General features: G+C 33.3%; 2 protein-coding genes across 4 annotated transcripts in view; one reads left to right on the top strand and one right to left on the bottom strand.

The window, feature by feature from the left end:
* Lcorl (ligand dependent nuclear receptor corepressor like) overlaps positions 1-17,869 on the top strand; it is a 151,102-nt gene extending 133,233 nt beyond the window's left edge. The window contains exons 8-9 of one of the 3 annotated variants that reach the window (XM_076865370.2): positions 6,229-6,255; positions 16,150-16,222. In XM_076865370.2, coding sequence (XP_076721485.2) covers positions 6,229-6,254 — 26 coding nt within the window. In that variant the 3' untranslated portion in view covers position 6,255; positions 16,150-16,222. Of the gene's footprint in view, positions 1-6,228; positions 6,256-16,149 lie in introns of all 3 variants that reach the window. The other 2 variants (XM_076865375.2, XM_076865376.2) reach the window with 2 other exon arrangements.
* A 703-nt stretch (positions 17,870-18,572) lies between these two features.
* Positions 18,573-21,218, bottom strand: part of Ncapg (non-SMC condensin I complex subunit G) — a 34,458-nt gene continuing 31,812 nt past the window's right edge. The window contains exons 20-21 of the mRNA XM_076865378.2: positions 19,645-19,714; positions 18,573-18,696 (exon numbers count right to left, since the gene is read on the bottom strand). Of these exons, the coding sequence (XP_076721493.1) occupies positions 18,573-18,696; positions 19,645-19,714 (194 nt within the window). The remainder of the gene's footprint in view (positions 18,697-19,644; positions 19,715-21,218) is intronic.

The raw sequence follows: 21,218 nt of genomic DNA, 5'->3' as shown, positions 1-21,218 counted from the left end.
AGTAGCGACATAGAAGCTTCTTTACAATATTTTATTAGTAGAAAAGTTATATTGTCTACTTTTGCATTTGATCTAATACAAAATCAGAAAGCAGTTTGCCAGATTAATATGACCATATAACTAAAAATTTGCTACATTGTATGTTAATATATATATTCTCTTAATAAATAACAGCTATTAGATCTTGCAGGATAAAGTAAAAACTCTCCTTGATTATAATGTATTGTAATCCTAGGCTACCAGTCTCCAATTCACCATCAAGTTGTTATGCCATTTGGTACTGTTTTGGAATTTACTTTATTTAAGACTGCTTGTTTTAAAAATAGAGGAACAATATTTTTCAATAAATTAGCAAACTTGTTGAATATTTATTTTCACCTCAGACATTGAGCTCATTTTCACTAATAGAAAGATGAGAAGTTCTTTCCACAGCCTAGTAAGAGAAGAAGAGTCATATGCATGTTAGGATTCATGCTACATTGAGAATACAAACAAATCACTTGAACAAGTAATATATTTCTTATTCAGTTATACTGACCTGATATTGGTGCTTCAGGGCACCTTTGGAACCTAGCACAAATATGATAAGGACACTAGTTGCCAATATGACCATTTTCATCTCTGCTTACTAATAAAGTGCTGGACAATGCAAGATATTTAGAAGTATGTGAATCCTTACTGATGACTTCTTTGCCATGAAAGAATTCCAGGCTACATTTGGAAATTTAAGAATACTTTACATTGTATATTTTAGTGGTGTGTTTTGGGGGTTGAGGAAGTATTGGTGGCTTTTTTTCTGATTACCTACTTAAAACTTTTTTAAAAGCTAAAATAAGTAGTATGGGTCTTATATTAAAATTATTAAAAGAATTAAATTCTTTAATAGGTTTATGATTTTTATGGGCCTAAAAATTCATTTATTTAACTGAGTAACTTTAAAATACTTTTTTCAGTAATATCTAGTATGTATTGATTAAAATTTCAAATATTTAACATACAGTGATTAAAATGTCAAAGATAGTCAAAATAAGATCTCCATTAGGAAAAATAAATCAAAATTGAGAGAATGATCTTTGTTTCTTGTCCTCAAAGTAACTAAAAATGACATTATAGAAAATACCATGTTAGGGAAAAAACCTGATTGGTGAGTTTTGGAAGAAGCTTATAATTCACCTAAAAATGTGTGTATTTTTATGAAGAATAAAGTGTAAAGTTTCATTTTAATGTTCTATATCATCCTCATTTCATGCTGCTATAGTTTACCAAAGGTAATTTACTTTAATTCACTTTACAACAGAACCGTATTTTATCCTTTCAGCCTCTTAAGCATTGTAACTTCCTAATTATTATATATAAAATTCATTTTAATCTGATTTTTACCCCACTAAATATGATCCCATCCTAAAAAAGTAACATTGAAGCTGTCTAATTAGGACTTTTTGAAATTAATTTCAAAGTTCTTTTTGGGTATTTAAAAAAATTGTTTTTCATCTTATTTTAAAAATTACTATTACTAATTCCTGTTCTGCTTAACGTTTTATTTATCTTTTACTGATAACTTTCCTTTTTTATTTTTTAACATTCTTTTTTTAATCAGCAAGGACATTATTTTTATAAGGTTGTATTTATGGCAATATTTGTTATATCTATCTGAGTTTTAAGTGTTTTCTTATAATATTATTTTTTTTCTCATTATTGTTGGTATTCCATACTTCTTTTTGACCTTTTGGGAATGACACTAAAGATCATTATTAGTTTTATGTGTGATTTTCTTCTTTGTAGAATAATACCAAATGAAAACTTAATAGATAAAATTTTAACAATGGGACTTTTCTAGAAAATTTCCTAGGATAATGTATATAATGAATTTTGAAATATTTCTGTTGGTGAAAATTTTGTTTCTACCATGAATGTCTTATTTTATACATTTTTATTAACTGTTCAGATATAGTTTAATACATGGGAGTTTTTAGATTTCTATTTTACCACATTTGTACTGCTCTTTATCAAGCATAGACATGGAGAGGAGAAAGAAAAATGAAATTCCATCCTATTCTTAGTTTAACAAATATTTAATGAATGCCTGCAATACATTTTTAGTCACTATGGAAGGTTTGGAATTTTCCCTAAGTGAGAAAACAAGACCCAGAATATTTATCCAATAAATAGAGTGTATTTCATGTCTTTAAGCAAGATATTGCATATTTTAAGGGAATACAATGGTTAGTCATGGTTTTTGTTCTTCTGGAGCTTACTGTCTCATGGGGGAGAGAAAAATGAATAGCCAGTCCCAGTAGGAGGATGGGTGTCATGACCAGAGAGAGGTGATCTGTAGGAACATGTAAGGAAAACTGAATGCAAAGATTTATACGTTATCACATAAGTGGAAACAAAGGATGCCCAAATACTAAAAGCTGGTAGAAGGAGGTTTTCAGGCAGAGTAAGCTGCTTGTGAAAAATTTAGGTGATACAAGAGAGTAGGCTTTTTGGAGAATTGAGTGATTTATCAGAGCCGAGATATAAAATAGGAATCATGGATTGGTTGAGTTTGAGAGTGGGGAATGATAAAAGAAAAAGCTACTGAGGGAAACATGTTCCAAATTTTGAGGTTAACATTAGTTAATGAAAAAAAAAAAAAATGTTTGAATCCCTAACAGTAGGAGTAATGGAAAAGAATAAATTTGAGAAAGATCTGTGAAGTAAAATAGAATGTTTTACAGAGTAGAGAAATAAAGGATAGCATCTAGGTTCTTATCTTGATCTTCTGGGGAGATCAACATTAAGTGAAATAGATATAAGAGAACCCTCAGAGGATTCAGTTTTAGACATAAGAGATTTGAAGTATCTAGTGCAATATCCAAGAATGACATTTGGGAAGCAGGTGTTGTGGGTTAGGAAAGAGGCCTGAGCTAAACTGGAAAATCTGGAGTCAGAAAAATTTAAGTTACATCATCATTAATATTACTGAGTGTAATATTAAAAGAACCTAGGATCTCAGAGCTCCAAGTGTGAAGGGAAGAAAAAAAGATGTATGTGAAAGGAGACTGAGGAGAATAGTTAAGAAGTAAAGGAGGAAATCCTAGAGAGAGTTAAAGGGAAATGTTTTAAGAAGGGAATGTGAGTTGTTGAGATGAGACTGAAGCAGTTTCACTGAATCAAGGGATTAGTTTAGTTGATTTAGCAAAACCCCAAAGTCTAATTCAGAGCTTCATAATTAAATGGAGAAAGAGGAAATGAAGAAAATTAGCACAAAAAAATATAAATGGCTACAAATGGAGAGGAGATAGAAAGGTTACTGGAGTAAGATGGTGTTGAAGGTGGGTTTAAAAAAAAATGTTTAGGGGGTCACTGGGGAAAAAAAGCCAATGGGGAAAAGGTTGACTATTCAAAAATGTGATGGCAAGCAGTAGGAAAGAAGAGACACCACCAAGTTGATTACCAGGGAGAGGACCTGGGGCATTGCTGGAGATTAGTCTTGGCCAGAAGGTTCACTTGTCTCTTGAGAGAATAATGGGAATGATATGTAGGGATGCAAATCAGTAATTAATAGAATGTTGAGATATTAGTGTTCATCTGCTAGGACTTTAGAGGTGCTCTAATAGTAAGTATGGGAGAATTGGGTGTTGGGAAATATGGAGAGAGTTTGAAATAAACTCTGTTGAGAAATACAGCATTGTATGGCTGTGTGGGTTTTATCTCAGCTGCAAGGATATAAACTTGGACCTGAGTGGGAGGTCCTGTAGGTATAAGAATAGTTGGGTTTGCCATGTGGGTATAACAGAAGGACAAAGAGATCAAGTCAAGGATATAACCTTCATTCCTTGAATAGTGAGGAGCTACATGATCAGAGTTGAGTTCTAGATTATCTTTTCTAATAGTAGCACAACAGATTTGGGGATAGAGGACAGAAATCGGAGAGTTAGTCAGTTTCACATTTTTGATGTGATACTGACCTAAATTAAACATGATTATTGAAAATAATAACAAAGACCTTTTTTAGTATCAGTATCTTTTAAGTCACTCAAGTAAACTTGTGCTTTTTTCTAATTGGTAAGTATTTGGAAGTAAATAAACTGATTTTGGACGCCCATGAGAAAATCTTTAAGACTAAATAACCCAACATGGACTTGAAATTGCAATAAACTTTCTTATAAATATTCATAATTTAATTGCTACTTTGAATTAGATTCTAAGATGATTAGGAAAAAATTGTTTAGTTTGTCAGCTTCTCCTGACAAACTCAGAAAGACTGAATATCCATTTTTCCATTCATAATTTGGTTTTCACACAGGTATATAACTGATGGGCATTAAGCACCATACTCCAAATACCCAAAATCAAGAATGACCATATATCCTTCTCCAGTCCTGCTTATGAACATTTTACCACATTTACTGAAAATTGAACACAGATGTTCCTTTAAATTTGTATGGTACAAGCAACCTATTGGGCAAAATATTCTTAAGACATTATTGTATAAATTTGGAGTTTCTTCCTGTACCTGTTATTCAACATCATAATTGGTATTTAATAGAAGAAATTATGAAGCACAGAGTAAATGATACTCTAATTTTGATAGAAAAATATTTCTAGATAATTCACAGTCACCTTAATCTAGTTTACTTCACAAAAATCCCAAAGATGGATTTTAGGGGACACTAGCTCCCCAAGATGCTTTGTGTATAGCAGTTCAAGATGGGATAAGGTCCATTTCTTACTGATTTCCAGTGCCCTGTTAGCATGTTAGTTTGTATTTCCCAAACTTTTGTTTATGTATCACAACTTTTTGTATGCCATAGAGCAGTTGGGGAAACAACTAGAAATGCTGCTATATATAATTTCCTGCTAAGTTTCTCTGTTTTTATCATTATACTTCCAGAAAGAATATAAGTGACTATCAAAATATAAATTGATTTATATACTGGATTTGGTCCTTTTGTACATGAATTATCATTCTGCATTCAAAGGAATGATCAGATTCTGATCATTGTTTTATTTTTCCTTATTAATTTTTTTTCATTTTAAGAGAGGGAGAGCTGTGATAGCTGAGAGTTTAGAAGGTCTTACTGTCTGTAGTACAAACCATGAGAAAATAGCTGACTGTGAATTTAGAGAAACATAAGATCAATTGGTATCTCCTCAAATATGTAGCCATAGTCTTAACTCAATAAATGAAGATATTTGTATATAAAATTAATTCATCAACATATCTTTTATGTGGGCTTCATATAAAAGTGTCAGTGTCATAAATAAAACTATTAAAACTTTTTTGTTTCAAGTATTCTAATTAGGTATTTTAATTAAAATCCATTCTGTTTGCAATTGAATTTTTCTCTATTATAATTTCCTCAGGAGAGTTGTAGGCTTTGAAAAGTTTGTAACTTTTGCCATAATGCCATTAAAATATAAAACAGCTACTTTGATCATCTTTGTCTTGATGGGGTTTTAAGGAAATTTCTTGAACATTTTGTATTCCATTGTTTTGTCAACATTACCGTGTTTTCAAGGTATCCTGTTTTACTAAATATCCCATATCTTTCATAGGAAACCATTCAGTTTATTCAACAATCATTGAATACTTTTTCTTTTGATTTACCAGACATTGAGTTAGATATTAGAGAAACATAAGAACCACTCTAAACATTTCAAGTTGGTTTTGCTTTGCTAACGTAATTAGTACAACTTAAAGAAAGGTAATCTGGTTGATTCACCATACTAGTAGTGATTATAGAGTATGGAACTATTTTCTAACATAGATTTAATTTTCTAAATTAAGTGGTCTAGTCCATGGCCTGTTTTTTTTTTCTTTTACAAAAAAGTTTTATTAGAGTACTAATAAAACTGTTGCTCTACTTGTGCTAAAAATCTGAATTGTAAAGTTCCAACAGAGACCTAAAGTCCACAAAATCTAAAATATTTAGTATCCGACACATTGCATAAGAAAACTGCTAACTCATGTTTATATCACTACAATTTTGATATGATATGGCTAGAAAAAATGAGTTACATATTGTCTTTAAAAATACATTAAGATTATTCTATCCTGTTCATCCCCAATACCCCATCTACTCCCTTTCCCAGCACAAGACAATTATTTGCCATATTAGTTGTTTTGTTTTGTTTTGTCTCCTGGGGACAGTATCTATCTTTAATCCAGCAGAGTGGTACCAGGGGAGCTATGAGGACCAGATTTATTCTATTTTGTAAATCTTTATTCTCTCCCTGCAGCCTCCAGATCTGCTTTCTATATCTGAGGTAAGTTCAAGGGTCGCTCTTCTACCTTAGCCAGCGGCTATCACCTATTAGAAAGAGATTGATTTCATTGCTTCCCACCTGGTTCAACATCCAAGTCTTCTTCCTTTCTCCCCCTTTAATTCTTAATTCTATATTCATTCATTTTCTCTCTCTCTCTCTCTCTCTCTCTCTCTCTCTCTCTCTCTCTCTCTCTCATTTATTTATTGAGACACAGTCTTGAACTCATAGGCTCAGGAGATCCTCAACTTCTGCAGCAGTTGGTACTGTAGGTGTGTTCTTTTCTGTTTCTCCTCTCAAGAATTTAAAATCTGTAGTTCAGTTCAGATCACCATTTCTTCCCCTCATTTTTTGGGGGGCAATAGACAGTTTTCATCATTGTGGGGCTGAGAATTCTGTAGTTATCATAATATTAAGCCTAGTAAATTCACCTATAGATTAATCACTTTTAAAAAGAGCAGAGTAGGTGTGTTAATGGTTTCACCTTACCACTTTTCACTTTTCTGGTGTTTGTTTTCTTTTAAGGTGAACCTAGGCTTTTTTTGTTGTAGGCCACCTGGAAATTCATTTGTTTCCTTCTTTGTTTCTGTGTTATAACAAACATAGAAAGCTAAATTTTAAAAGTCTTTTCTATTTACTCTAATAATGTATTCATTCAAAGATGTCTAGCATACTGTGTCAGACAGTATGCTAGACACATGGGGAATCCTGGGCCACAAAACAATGTGTAGTTCCTGCCCTCCTGGTTTACATTTATTTGGAGAGACAGACATTGAGTAAATGATTTCATAAATCTATTAAATTCTCAATTAGTAAGTGGTATAATAAATTAGTAATTAGGAAGTAATTAGTAGTAATTAGTAAATGATTTGTATGTTAGTATAATAGCTGAGCATTGTTAAGTTACAGGAGTGAGGGAAGACTGCCCTAAGGAAATGCTGGTGAAGCGCAGCTGTGGAGGGTGAATAAGAATTAACTAGGTCAAGTGGTAGAGAACCAGGAAGATAGGAATGATCTTCCACAAAGGAGGATTTTGTGTGAAAAAGTGCTTATGTGTGGGTTTCTTGACAGGTTAAAGGGCTAAGACATGAACGGTGTGCCTAGATTGGAGAAGAGTACGGTTCAGTACAGTGAAGACTGGGGAGGAAGTAAAGGAATAGGTTGTGCATGTCCTTGTAAACAATGCTAAGAAGTTTATATACTTTCAGTGGCTTCTCATTGCTCTTAAAGAAGAGGGTAGAGGGCTGGGGTTGCTGTTTAATTGTAGAGTGTTCACCTAGCACATGTGAGGCCCTGGGTTTGATCCTTATCACCACATAAAAATAAATAAAATAAAGGTATTGTGTCCATCTATAACTAAAAAATATTTTTTAAAAAAGTAAAAGAATAAGGAAAGTATATGATATTATCAGACTCTTCTTTCTTTCTGAAGATCTAACTGCATTGTGAAGAGTGGAGGTGTAGACCATTTTGGTGGCTCAGATGAGGATGGTTCTATTTTAGAAAGTGGTTCACAAACTTTAATATGCATCAGAATCACCAGGAGAGCTTGTTCAAAAGGAGGTTGTTGGGCTTCACTGACACAGTTTGATTCAGTAGCTATGGGTAGAGCCCAAGTGATGTTTATTCTGTTGGTCCAGGGACCACACTTTGAGAATCAGTGGTGTAGAGTGTAGAGTGTTGGTTGTAGTGATGGGAAGAAGATTAATTCTTTACTAATATGAGTACAGTGTTATAAATTTCTCTCTGAACATACTTTAGCTGTATTCCACAATTTTGCTTTGCTGTGTTTTCATTTTCGTTAAATTCAAAATGTTTTCTAATTTCTTTTGTGATTTTTGTAACTTACAAATTATTGAGAGTGTTGTTTAGTTTCCAAAATTTGAGGATTTTCCAGACATCTTTGTGTTACTGATTTCTAATTCTGTTATGGTTTTAAAATACTTTGTTTGGATTTACTTTCTTAATTGATTAACATTCATTTTATGCCTCAGAATCTATCCAAATCCTAATAAATGTTCTGTGTGTTCTTGAAAATGTTGTGCATATAGGCTGAAGCTGCAGAATGGAGTGTTATATAAATGTCAGTGAAGCAAGTTGGAAGATGGTGTTGTTCAAGTCTTTTTTGTCCTTATCAAGTTTCATTTTACTTCTGTCTGTTTTTGAGATGGTTGTCAAAATATGCAGCTTGGACTGTGGATCTTGATCCGTTCAGTTCTCTCAAATTTGGTTTCATGTAATTTGAAGCTCTATAATTAAGTTCATACACATTGAGACTTCTTAGATACTTTTGATGAATTCATTCCTTTTTCATTATGAAATGAACCTCTTTGTTTCTAGAAAAATTCCTTCTGTGAAATCTGTTTTATCTGACACCATATAGTCATTACAGCTAATTTTTTACTAGTGTCATTGTGGTATATCTTTATTCTTAACCATTTTGTGTATTTATATTTAAAGGAGGATTATTTTAGGCAGGCTTGCACTTTTATTCAACCTGATAATCCCTGCCTTTTAATAGACCATTTATATTTTATGTGGCTGTTCATGTGGTTGGGTTTAAATCAGCCCTATCTCCATTTTCTGTTTGTCCTAATCACTTTTTCTCTTCCTGACTTCTTTTGGATCAGAGTATATTCTATTATTACACTTAATCTCTTTTGCTCTTTAAAAAATTGTTTTCTTTAAAAAAAATGGTTTACACTGTTACACATATCATTAGCTTACCAGAGTTCATCTTCAAATGACATTATGCCACTTCATGGATAGCCTAAGAGTCTCACAACCATATATTTGCATTTCCTTCTTCCAAGCGTATACGCTCTTGTTGCCATATATTTTTCTCCTGTAAATTTTATATACCCTACAGTATGTTGTTACTATTTTCACCAGAAGAAGTGGATATTAGTCTCATTTCTGTACTACAATAAAATTCTTTGGGCCGGGTTGTTTATAAACAAAACAGGTTTATTTAGCCCAGTTCTGGAGGCTGAAAGTCAACATTGTTCAATCCCACCTTTTCAGCCTTTGATAAATGTCCCTTGTGGCTAGATCACAACATGGCACAGAAGCAGAAAGGGAAATGACTGTGGAAGAGAGCACCCATGTGGAGTAAGTTTACTTTCTAACAACTCTTGTGAGAACTCTGATTTCCTTTGAGAATTAGATTAATCCTTTCACCCCAGGGGCATTGGCCCCAGTGACACAATTAACCTCCCACTGGGCTCTGATGCTGGCATGAGGTTTCTGCACCTCAACACTGCCACTCTTGACCAAACTTCCTGTGCAGGAACCCTTGGGGACACCCTTAGGCCATATCCAGACTCTAGCATACAGTCATTCCTGGTGCTCTTTATTCCAGATTCCCATCTGAAATCATTTTCTTCTATCTGGAGAACTTCCTTGAGCATTTCCAGTAGTGCTGGCCTGCTGAAGATTAATTCACTTAGCTTTGTCCTTATATGTCTGAAAGTCTTCATTTCATTTTTCTCATTCAAAAATATTTTCCATGAATATGAATTATTTCAGATTGGACCATGTTTTTCTTTTAGTACTTTAAAGATGTCTTCTAGTTTGTAGTTTCTGAAGTTAAGTCTGCCATCATTCTTATTTTTGATCCTGTCTGTGATGTATCTTTTCTGTTTTCCTCATCGCTGGTCAAAGTTTGATTATAAAGGATCGTACGTAGCATGGCTGCCTCAATTCTTTCTCTGCCTGGGGTTTGTTGAACACCTTTCGGTTTTCTTCACTCTTGGACCTTTTTAGCCATTATTTGCTCAAATATGTTTCTGGCTCCTTCGGTGATTTAAATCACATATATTTTATCCCACAAGTCATTGATATTCTGCTCATGTTTGTTTACTTCTTTTCTCTTTGTTTCATTTTGGGTAGCACTGTTCCCATATTTTCAAGGTCATAGACCATTTCTTGAACACTGCTAATCTGTTGTTAATCCCAACCAGTATAGTGTTTATAAATTATATTTGTCACCTGCAGAAGTTCAAAGTTAGTTTTCTTTGTACCTCTAACATTTTTCTTCATCTTGTCATGTGTGTTTTTTTAAATTTCTTGAACTTATGGAGTATATTTAAAATACCTACATTAGCATTCACATGTGCTAATTTCATAATTTTATAATTAGTGTGTTATTTCTTTATCTGTTCGTATTTATTTGATTTTTCTCATTGTGGGTCATATTTTCCTAGTTTTCCCATGCCTGGTAATTTTGGATGGGACACCAGATTTTGTGAATTTACCTTGTTGCAGGCTGCATTTTTTGTGATGCTTTAAAATGTTTTGAATGCTGTTAACCTGTTCAGAAATAATTTTGATCCTTTCAAGTCTTGATTTTAAGCATTGTTAGCCTTTAGTCTAGGACACTGTATCTCAACTAGGGATGATTTTGCTCCAGAGGATATTTGGTAATATATGAAGACATTTTTTTTTTTTTAATTGTCACACTTAGAGGTGCTATTTTAGGCACCTAGTGGATAGTGGTCAATGTGCTAAACATTCTACAGTGTGTAGGACAGTCCCCGAAACAAAGGATTATCTGTCTCAAATTTTAATGGTGGCAAGATTGAAAAGCCTGTTCTAGGGTTAATTTGATACATGTAATGAAGCAATCCAGTGCCCACTTGAGGACTGTAAAACACCGCATGTGTTGGAGGACCTACCATCTGGATGGTGGGAACATAAAGTATAACCAGTCCTGCACGGCCTATAGAGGTTCCTCACCTAGTCCTTTCCCGGCTTTGGGATGTTCGTGCCCTGTTCAGCAGATAATTCAGCAGACTGCTCATTTGATTTCTAAAAGTGATTTTTTGTCCTTGATCTGACTATGACTTTCTTTCAACTAAAAATCCAGGTAAAACTGTCATATCACTTAATTGTTACCATTTCTCAGTAGAAAACTATTCTTTCCATTCTGAATGTTTTCTTATGAATTCCTGATTACCATGCTATCATATCACTTATTTTTAAGCACATACTGTATGTGGTGTACCAATCTTTGTGTTCCGTTTATATTTAGAGAATTTTAGTGTTAAGTAGTTTTTCCTAAAACTGGTTAGAGAAAATTGCAAATCTAATCATATCACAGTTCTGGAGGTTCAAGAATCTGATGCCTGATTGGTTTCTAGTGAGGGCCTTATGGTGGACAGCATCACACAGTGGGAGCATGTGCGAGAGAGAGCAAGAGGGAGGGCGGAGGAGGAAGAGGACAAGAGGAAGAAAGAGACTTACAGGTTGCCAATAGAGAAAAAAGATTTATTCAAATGTCTGACCTCATGGCCACCCTAGCCAACCGTGTTTTCCTGTGTAGATCCTATGGTTCTTTACATTTTACCTACTTTAAGCCCAGAGATTGAAAATGAAATGATTATGACTACACATTAAATCATTGTATTATCTGCAAAAATAATATGAAATAGCCTGACATGGTGGACATTACAGAACCAAATCCTACACATATTCATTTTATCCCCAATAAAAACTTGCACCGTTTGATTTTTTTCTTATTAATAGTACAAACATAACTCCCTTGCAGAGTATTGTGTCAGTGGGATGCTATTAAATAGCATGTGTACTGTTACATACATCAGTGCTTTTCATGGACTCGTCTAATAGTCACATTAGCCTTAAGTGGCAACTTTGTCTTCGCTCTCCGATTAAATTGAAGTCTCTGAAGATTAAGGAATGTGTACTCAGCTGGATTCAGGATCAGAACTCAAGCTCTGCAAATTCTCCTTCTACCCAATTTAATAACATCCTCATCCCTAAAAACCTGTTTCAAATGTTTCCCATTGGCCTCCCTGCTCTGCCAGAATCAACTTTTCCCTTCTCTGCAATTTCTTAGTCTTTCCTTACTCATATCTGTTGCATGCTGTTTTTTCACACTGGGTCATTTATGAATGACTTTTCTCTTCCTCCTTACCAAGCTGCAAACCCTTGGAGACAAACATCATTACACATTTTTGTATTCCTAATATTTGAGTTAGGTCTTGGTTAAGGATTTGAGGGAATCATGTTCGCAGTCATTATGGACATGATGAACACATTCTAGGTCTTCATAGGACTGAAGAGCTTTGTGGCATGGGCCTGTATCTAAGCCTTGTAAGACTTAGGAGCCATCAAAATACAGCAGACCAATAACCCTTTTATAACTTCTTACTGCATCATAAGCAGGGGAATGCATTTGTCTACTTGATGAAGGTTCTCATCTATTTGTGTGCATTTAAGAACCTCACCATTTGGTAGATTTTTGGAGACACTGATCTGCAGAATAGAGCTGGGCTATGACAGCTATTCAGTAATTTTCCACTGTGTTAACATTTAGAACTGTTTCCAGAGGAAGTAAACTAGTCATAAAAATTTGGAACTACTTAACAAGAAATACGATCATAACCCTAACCAAAAAAACACAGAAAAGGCATACAAATGGCTGCTAAACATAAAAGTAATTTCATGCTAAACATGAAAGTATTCCTCATAACAGAAATGCAAATTAAAACAATAGCATGCCACTTTTTGAGATTTTTGACAGTCTTTAACTTATATGAGTGTGAGGGAAGAATATTTTCACACATTGTTGGTCAGTAGAAAATGGTGCAGTCTATGAAATAGCCCTGTTCACCCATCTCTTTTGGTTTCCAATTTTGGTCACCCAAAATTAATCACAGTCTAAAAATATTAAATGGAATATTTCAGAAATGAACAACTTATTTAAAATTGCATGCTGTTCTGAGCAGAATGATGAAATCTAATGCCATCTCACTCTGTCCTATCCAGAGAATGAACCATCCCTGTCTAGTGTATACACACTGTATATACTCCCTGCCCATTTGTCACTGAGTAGCCCTCACCATTAAAGTGTATGTTGTAATAATACTATGATTAGTTATTATTAACTTCTTATTGTGCTTAATAAACTATCATAAGTATGTATATATAGGGAAAACTGTATATATAAGGTTCAGTACTATCATGGTTTGAGGTATCCACTGAAGGTTCTGGAATGTGTCTCTTGTGAATAAAGCAACTACTATATCAAATTTTTAAAGCACAATTTGATCCAGCTCTTCCCACTTTTAGATATCAACTCCAAAGATATACTTGCACATGTTATTAAACAAATAGTAATGTACTGTTGCTATTTTAAGCAAAGAATTAAAACAGCTGAAAAGTCTGTGAATTCAGGACTGATGAAATTCCAGAGAATTCTGTGTAGTTGTTAAAAGCTCAAGTATTTATTATGCAGATATGAAATATCCAAAATATATTTTTATTTTAAAAAGCAAGATAACAGATTAATACATAGAATTGTATAGGAGGAAGGACATAGTTGAAACAATATGTATATATTTCAACGTGAAGAAACTAGAAGAAAATGGTTAATAATTGCCCTCAAACAGGGACTAAGAACAGTGACAGACTTTTTTCATTGTATAACATTTTGTACTGATTGATTTTTTATGTAGAGTTGATAACATTTTGCAAACATTATTTTAAAACATGCAGAAGACCAAAAACATTGTTTAAAAATTGCACCAAGAAAAATTGATTGTCATATTTGACTTGGAACCAGTTTGTGTCATCATACCACAAATTTGGTAGTTTAGTAGTTAAACTAGGAAAACTAATTGCCAATTAAGTAGATCAATAATACACACCCAGTAACTTAAGGATATTTGAATTAAACACATCAATCTGTATATTAATAGTAACATTTAGTTACTTCAAAACTCATTTTCTCCAAATGTATACTTTTGTGCAACACTAGGGTTTTTGTACCCAAATTTATAGTACCACCACTCTAAAAACTTATCATTCTGACAGACACACCTTTGTCAAAATTAATAGCAAATGAAACATATACTTTATGAGCATGATGTGTTCTATGCTTTCATTTTCTTTTTTCAAGTTTAATACTTAATATGCTTAACTGCCAACCTATCGTAATACATTTTGGTAACTTGCCATGAGTTTTCAAGAAGGTGTACTTCAAACGCTTTTGCTTAAAAAAAAAAAAAAAAATATGCAGACTAGCAATAGCCAGTGTAACTTTTTTCAAAAATCAACATTTCTGACATGAATGAATATAATGTATTTTAGATCTCTTTGATCATGTAACAATTTAAAATATGTTCCTATTCATATTAGTTTTAACTTTTGTTTTAAAGCATTCGCTATTTATTTTTATGAGGAATAAGCTAACTTATAGTCTGTCATTTTGCATAGTATCTATTTAAACAAATTGACACTCTTGTCATTCAGTGGAACTACTTGCTCGGGGAGATTCTAGTGAGGAGAACAGCAGTATAAAGCCATGACATATCAGATTTGGGTTACTGAATAGCAAAATTAGTCACATGAGATTGCAAGGAGGAATCAGAAAAATGTTACTGGAGTCTACATATTACCATTACCCAACTCTGCCAAAATGCTTACACATTAGCCACTTCAGTATCCTCCACTAATAGATTCATAGATGTACAGCTATAATTGAGAAAGCTTAAAAGAACCAATCAAATGAGTTCTTTCCCTTGCAGCATGACTACTAGCTCTAATGAGGCTGATAAATCATAGAAAAAGTCCTGTTTTGACAATAAGAGTATAAAGTTGTCAAGTCTGTCTGGTGACCAACAAGTCTACATTATGCTGCAGAATAGTTTATAAGCCTATATTTAAGATTAGGGATCACATGAGCATTATGCAGAGCCGACGAGGCACCCTTTGGACTTGCAAGGTTCTGTAAGAGTAGTACTATTCAGACATTTCATTATGATTTCTATGTTTATTGATTTTGGTTGTTATGGAGCAACTACATTCAGCAATGTGTTTATTTCCAGAGATAAAAATGTTATCCTCCTTTCCTTCAGATCTGCAAGGGTTATTCAGACACAAAGATAGTGGAGAACCTAGAATAGTTTACAATAAAGTGCAGTATTATTGATGGTTAAATTCAGAGATGACATGAGATTTGGGTCAGGTGTAAAAGCAAGGGTAAGTTTTGGTTAAAGAGTAGAGAGCAAGGCTTCTGAGGAGGGAACAACAGCAAGGGTAAGTTTTGGTTAAAGAGAGTAGAGAGCAAGGCTTCTGAGGAGGGAACAACACTCAAAAACGGGTGGGAATGTGCCCATGACTTTGTGGAATAAAGGAATAATGAAGAGATGACCAACCTAACATCCAAATAAGCCAGTTTCTCCATCAACATAAAAGCTCTTTGAAAGAGGTGACTAGAGTATCCTTTGATGTGACATGCACTGGTCACCAGATAGAAGAGTGTAAAGTTGTCAAGCCTATCAAAAAAAAGGACTATTTTTCTACTAATGATTTATCAGCCTTATTAGAGCTATAGTCAAGCTGCAAGGGAAAGAATAAGATTGGTATTTCCCGTTCCAGGCTGGTGACAGTATGTCCTCAGGCATGTTTGTGATTAATTCTTGAAGACTTTCATGGTTTAAGTATACACACCTTACTTGTTAAAATTCAAATGAAATAATGCATGTGAATGTGCTTAGAGAACACAGTAGGCATTCAACAAATATGAATTCCTTTTTTCAAAGTGGCTGTGATCCTGATTAAAATTAAAGGACTGAATCTTTCCAGGTTAAATAATGTCTTTTCTGATATATACTGATATAATCCATATATGCAGTGGCTGTTTTGACCAGTGTTATCTGAGTGAACTCACTCACTACCCAATTCGTACAAGCACAGTTCATTGTATTCAGTTTAGTAAGAAGGAAGTAGAACTTATATAATTACTTCTGGAATAATAAATGCTTTACCTACTCTTTTAGAGACCTTAATAATACTATTGAACTTTCTTTTACAAGGTTGATAGTGTGGAATTAAAGAAAAAACTAAAATGCCTTACACTTTTTTTTTTTCCAGCATGCTACAAATGAAAACTGATGAGAAACTGAATTTATCTGATGGGAATACAGCAAGTTGCCCTTTGAGCCCCGTTAAGATGTGCCTTAATCGTCCCATTGAGTGGAACCTGAATTTGACAGCAGCATCTCTAGCAAGCTGTACAGTTCATAACCAAAATCCCAAAAGTGAAGAAAAATAGATTGTAGTTCTCATTTTGTATATCATTATTATTTCTGCTAAACAATTAGCAGTTATCAATTGATCTTGAAATATTTCCAGTCCTGTGATTTGTCTTTATATTGTCATTAGCATTAATCATTTTTATTATATTCTTTGTATAATTTTTTTTACATGTTTTACACCTGACCATTGTGGAATTTTGCAGTACAAACAATTTTGATGTTTCTCTTTTTAATGGTATTTTGTGAATTTTTTATGCCCTAAGTTTAAATACATAATTGTCCCCAATTTCTGTGCACAGTTTTAATATATAATACTTCATGTAATTTAGAAAACTAGTATTGTAAAGATTTGTGATGCTGACCTGGCCCATGGAAGTTGTATAATAGGTGGATACCAACTACCTCGAAGCAAACTGGCAAAAGAAAAGGCAAAGGTATCTTTTGGAAGTAAATCTCTCAAAGTTATATATGTACAGAAAAAAATGATTGATCCCTAGTTTATCATCAGATAGCATGTTTCCATTCGTAAAAAGACTTTGAATTGATCAGTTTTCATTCTCTATTTTAAAACAGTAGCCTGTGGGCTGTGAGAGAAATGGCACAATTGCATGTTAACCTTCAGCAAATCTGTGCCTTTGGGTAGACAAAAATACTATTTGGTCTGAGATACCAATTTTGAATGAAAAATGGTAAGTTTATTTATACCTGTTGGTTTTATTGTATTTTAGCCATTAATTTTAAAATTTAAAGGGATATCATTTAATAATGGACCGCGTTAATTATACTAGTACAAATATACTGTTAGCAATGGCTAAGCGATTTTGTCTAAAATTTGAATAGTAAGAACACTAAAGGTTTGGTGCTTAAATTTATTTTCCCCATGCCAGAGAATGCAAGCTGTGGTATGGTCTGTATCCAAACATGGCTCCTTTCCTTTTGGATAGCCTAACCATGTGTAAATGGGATTTTAGTTTATTGTGTCTAAAAGACTTCCTTATAACATAATTTATGTACCATTATCAGTCCTCCTTCCTTTCTACCAAAAAAGTTACTTTCTAAGTGACAGGGATTTAACTAAAGACATAACTCAAAAAGAATTTGAAGCACAGGAAAAGACACAGAGCCAACAAAATGAATAACATCTGTTTTTTATTGATTTGCATCGTCATACCTCCTTTTCCTTTTTTTAATAAGCATTCTTGCTTTCTGAGTTCTATAAAGCACATGTTTATATAGAATAGAGCAACCTGGTTCTAAAACCCAGCAATATTACTTCACCTCCATCATAAAACATCACCTTAATAACCTCTGACAAATAAAATTAAAGAAGCACAATTACTAAAACAGATCCATGTTAGAACATTTCTGTTCTAAGTAACATAATTATCAGAGAATGAGAAAAGGTGTTGGGTGTTGCAGAAGGAGGACTAATTTCATATGGTGCAAGTTTCATACATCGGGCAAATGTCAGTTTCAAAAGATGATAAATGAAATTGACAGGGAAGAAAGCTCATGAATTAGTAATCAAAGAGGACTTCCTGTCAATGCTTCTCTCAGTAGTGGTAGTGGTGGTGATGGTGGTGGTGGTGGTAGTAGTAGTAGTAGTAGTAGTAGTAGTAGTAACAGTATTAAAAATTTTTTTGCCAAAAAGCAGCTGTAAAATTTCTATGTAGACATCTCTCTAACCCAGAAACACAAATGGGCTCCCACATGCAAATACTTTAGGAGGGGAGATTACCCTGCAGGTAGCATAAGAAAATGTTCTTAGTGAAGGAGTCACAAAATAAGATTGTCAAATAAGTATTTAACTTGGAAGACGAGCACTTTGATTCATTACACTGGTCCTCCTTAGAAGCTCCTTTCTGGCTAGTTTATGGTAATTCATTTGTCCTTGAAATGCCACCTGTTAAGTGTGTGCTGAAGCATTCTCACCAAGTATTGTTGGACCTGCTCTCTCTAATCTTCTCAAGTGCAAGCTCCTACTCAGCTATACTTACAAGTTTTCTATAATGCCATAATAGCACAAGAATTGCCTGGTGAGCCTATTTAAAAAGCAGATTCCTAGGCCCACCTCAGATTCTGATAAAACTAATCTATTTGGCTAATGCCAGCAATCTTTGTATCCCACCAAAGGTACAGGCAAAGCACAACAAAAGTTTTCAGAGAGACATCTGGCTTTTTCTGATTTTGACACAAGGACAACTTTATTAAAGCAAAAATGAATATAACTTTAAAAGGAGTCCACCTCCATCATCTCTCCTAATTTACATCTTTATTGAGAAATGGTGCAAGGTTTAGTTTACTTTTTTCCAGGGCTGCTGTTTTGGCTCGTCTTGGTAATCTCATCCTCATTTCTGATTCTGGTTCTGGAATTTCATGATCACTAAACAGACGTTGAAAATATACCAATTTAGATATAAGCTTTAAAACCAATTTATTTATAAATAAAACATTCTTGTTTCTGACATTATATCAGTGTGTATTTGATAGCCTGATTCCATTAACTAAGTTTAAAACTAAAATCTCAAAATACCAGCCAAAAACACTAGCTATTCAGCTAAGTGGACTGTGGAAAACCTAGCCAATTTTTTATATATTACTGAAACCCAGTGTTATAACAGGAAAACAAAACACCAAACTTTTGTAGCAAAGTTTATAATTAAACAGGGACCATAACAAATCATCCAAAAGAGGGATTTTTAGAACTAAAGAAGTGGAAAAAGAACTAAGTTCTTTTGATTATGTAAATTACTAAGGCAACCCCCCCCACACACACACAAGTATAACCAAGATTTAATCTGCATGTAGTGAAAATACACACAATTTTACAATGAATAAATAGATGAATGCAAGACAGCTACAAACTTTTAGCTCCAACAAGGACTTAACTGACAAAACTCCAAAACCAAATACTATCACACAAACCATTAATATATTCAATTATAGGCAGAATTATTCTATCACTATAAATGTAAAGAACCCAAATGTTATCTAAATGAAGAGTTTTCACGATCAAAAAGGAGTCATACATACAGGGTCATGCAATTACAAAAATATGTGGAAATATAAATTGAGAGAACACATTAAAGATGACTACCTAATAACTGTACAGGCTATGCCAACTAATAGGCAAAAGCACACAAGCCATAGTCAAATGCTCTTGATAATGGAATTTTAGACTATGTATCAAAGTCATAGCTATTTATAGTTTTTACTACATTGTTATATATACTGAGTCTCTCACAGAATTTTTTTCTACTTCTAGACAAAAAAATTTAAAAATAACAAGAAACATAGGCCTCTTCACATATTCCAAACATACATGACATACCTTTCAGAGTCAGTCTCAGTAATCTGACGTCTCCTGTTGGTCCTAGTTGAATCTGACACTTTTCTCCGTCCTTAAAGATAGTATAATTATCAAAATTTATTATCAATTGTTTAATGTTTTTAAAATGTTGTTTCTGGGCTATCTGAATCCTTTATTTTCGACACACAATCTTCTAACATATTTCTTTCTTATTCCCAGCCACTTTGATGTCAATTATCAATATATCATGGAGAAAGAACCCGTGAACCCAAGCAAGATTAAAATTTATATTAATTTCTTTTGTTAAGTACTGATAAAGAACAATGGGAATTAATAGAAAGTAAGTTAAAAAAGAGACAAAATTTAATTTGGGGAGAAGCAGGTGAAAACAATCTTAAATTTTAAAAATAACTATTATAGCTGTAACACAATCCATATGGGTAGATTAATGAAAATTAAGGTCAGAAAGACAGGTGATGTCCATGAACAGACCTTAAAAAGAGAGAAGTGTCATTTCATTTCAGAGATGGGGTCTCACAATGTTGCCCAGGCTGGTCTCAAACTCTGGACTCAAGTGATCCTCCTATCATCACCTCCTGTGTAGCTTGGTACTACAGGCATATGCCACTATACCCAGCTTGAAATAGAACTTTAATGGCTTCTTACAAAATATTTAAATATATACACGAACAATTCAAATATGTGTTCTAAAATATATTTCCATGTAAAAACAAAAATCTTTATATACTAAGGGTTCTAAAAATTCTACTTGCTAGAAATTTACAAGGTTACAAAGACAGAATTTACCTTATAATGTTCCTCAATTATAATAAAATATGTATACATGAAGTTTGGGCTATTAAAAAAAAAAGATAAAATTCTCATATTTCAAGTGACTAAAAGTAATCTAATCAAAACCAAATTGTGAAGGTGATCATTTATTTGAACATCACATTCCTTATACAAGTTAGATTCCCTCTCATGCCTCACTTGCTTCTACAATGCATTTATCCCCAAGACAGCCAACATTGTGGGACAAATCTGGAACAATAGCCAATAATTGGTGTTGAAATAACTGATTGGTTGTGAAACACTATAATGGCCAGATTCCATTTTAAGAAAAAAAATTAAATCTATTTAGAAAAGGGCCTTAAAAATATTTTTTGAAGATTAAAATCATGGTTGGCTCATGGGTGGGATTATTAGTATTCTTTACAGTAGTCTGCTTGAATGTACTGATTCTTCTGTAATAAGCATGCACTGCTTTTGTAATAAGGAAATAATAATAAAACAATAAAAAAATCTTGAATTTCATATTTTCTTCAAAGTGATCCCCTAGTAAGTAGTAAACATTTACTTTATTCCAACAAATCCTCTTGTTAGATTATCCTTGGGAAACAAATTAAGTTGGGAAAATATCAGATGGGATGGAAAGAAAACAGAAAAATAGAAGAAATCAATGCTCAGTCATAGAATACAAATAACTTATAAGCTAACACTTAACCAAATCTTAAATTTTAACCCAAATAGTAATTTACAATATGGTCTATTGTATCATGTTTCTTTCAATCAAAAGCACCTGAACCAATTTTAGA

This window comes from Callospermophilus lateralis, chromosome 8 (genome assembly GCF_048772815.1).
Source record: "Callospermophilus lateralis isolate mCalLat2 chromosome 8, mCalLat2.hap1, whole genome shotgun sequence".
Classification (NCBI taxonomy): domain Eukaryota; kingdom Metazoa; phylum Chordata; class Mammalia; order Rodentia; family Sciuridae; genus Callospermophilus; species Callospermophilus lateralis.
This window is presented reverse-complemented; position numbering and strand designations above follow the sequence as displayed.